Genomic DNA, 1,389 nt, shown 5'->3' on the forward strand with positions numbered 1-1,389 from the left:
GACAGTGTTAAGATATGACAAAATAATAATTTATAAATTATCAAGGGTTCGTGAGGGAGGGAGGGGGGAAAATGAGGAGCTGATGCCAAGGGCTTAAGTGGAGAGCAAATATTTTGAGAATGATGAGGGCAACTAGTCTATAAATGTGCTTGACACAATGGATGGATGAGTGGACTGTGATAAAACTTGTATGAGCCAATAAAATGATTAAAGAAAAAAAGAATGGTGGCAACACAGGTACAAATGTGTTAGATACAATTGACTTATGGATTATTATAAGATCTGTAAAAGCCCCCAACAAAATGAATAATAATTAAAACAAATTCTTACTGATAGTTTCAAAGCTTAAACATTTAGTCACTACAATCACTCTTCAACCGGTATATCCACAAACTCTGCTTGACTAGGAGCCCTGGTGGCATGGTCAGTTATGCATTGGGCTGCTAACCACAGGGTCATAAGTTTGAAACCACCAGTCCCTCTGCCGAGAAAGATGAGACTATACTCTCATAAAAACTAAATCTTTAGTCTTAGAAACCCACCTGCACTGCCGTACAAGGTTGCTTTGATCAGAATCAACTAGATAGCAATGACAATATGGTCCTGACTATCCTACTCTCTTATTCATCGGTGCCACATTGTCACCAGGTCCATTCTAGCTCTGAGAGACAGGTAACTGCTCCATAGGGTTTCTGAGAGAGTACATCAATATAGAACAGACCGTCTCATTCTTCTCTCAAAGAATGGCTCGTGGGTTTGAACCAACAACCTTAAGGTTAGCAGGCCAACACTTACCCATTTAAGTGCCTTAATTTCATAATAGATATATTAGCTGGCCATTTAGCTTACAAAGCCAAAAAATAATAAAAGAAACCCATTTGCCATCAAATCAATTCTGACTCAGTTAGGAAAAATTCAGTTAGCTCCCCTTGTCTCCCTCTCCTGGAAAAACCACTCTTATGAGTTCTGTATCTCTTTGCAGATGGTCTATCCATGCTCACCTTTGAAATCATGTTCATCCCCATGGCATCACCTGTCCTAGACTGGAAACGAACATAAAGGTTGCGTCCAGCCAGGCTAGTGTGAATTTTCTGTAGTCGTGCAAATCTATAGGCAGAGAAGCAAAGATTTTCGTTTTAGAGAAGATGGAAGCTATCTTGCCATGACTAGCTCAATGTGTAACCCACTGTGCCGCTAGGGCTCCTCGGAGGATGCCCCGTCCCTCCATTTGACACTGAAGGAAAGCCCATGAGTTCATGTCTTAGCTGACCTTCTTTAACTGAGTAAATAAAGCACTGAGGAAGCTACTCTAAGCAACTCATTCATTGGTGTCACAAGAGCTGCCAATAGTCACTTTCTAATTCAAATGGGCTTCACAAAGTTTGTGGA

The 1,389-nt window shown here is 40.7% G+C and overlaps 1 protein-coding gene across 2 annotated transcripts in view; it reads right to left on the reverse strand.

Annotated features, from left to right (window-relative positions):
- The window catches only part of HMGCR (3-hydroxy-3-methylglutaryl-CoA reductase), a 31,628-nt gene that overhangs the window by 7,729 nt on the left and 22,510 nt on the right, over positions 1–1,389 (reverse strand). For both annotated transcript variants that reach the window (XM_004703532.2, XM_045285174.1), the window contains one exon: positions 1,002–1,107. In XM_004703532.2, coding sequence (XP_004703589.1) covers positions 1,002–1,107 — 106 coding nt within the window. The remainder of the gene's footprint in view (positions 1–1,001; positions 1,108–1,389) is intronic.

Source organism: Echinops telfairi, unplaced genomic scaffold (assembly GCF_000313985.2).
Source record: "Echinops telfairi isolate 266 unplaced genomic scaffold, ASM31398v2 ScPeMD7_7469;HRSCAF=8507_1, whole genome shotgun sequence".
Lineage (NCBI taxonomy): Eukaryota > Metazoa > Chordata > Mammalia > Afrosoricida > Tenrecidae > Echinops > Echinops telfairi.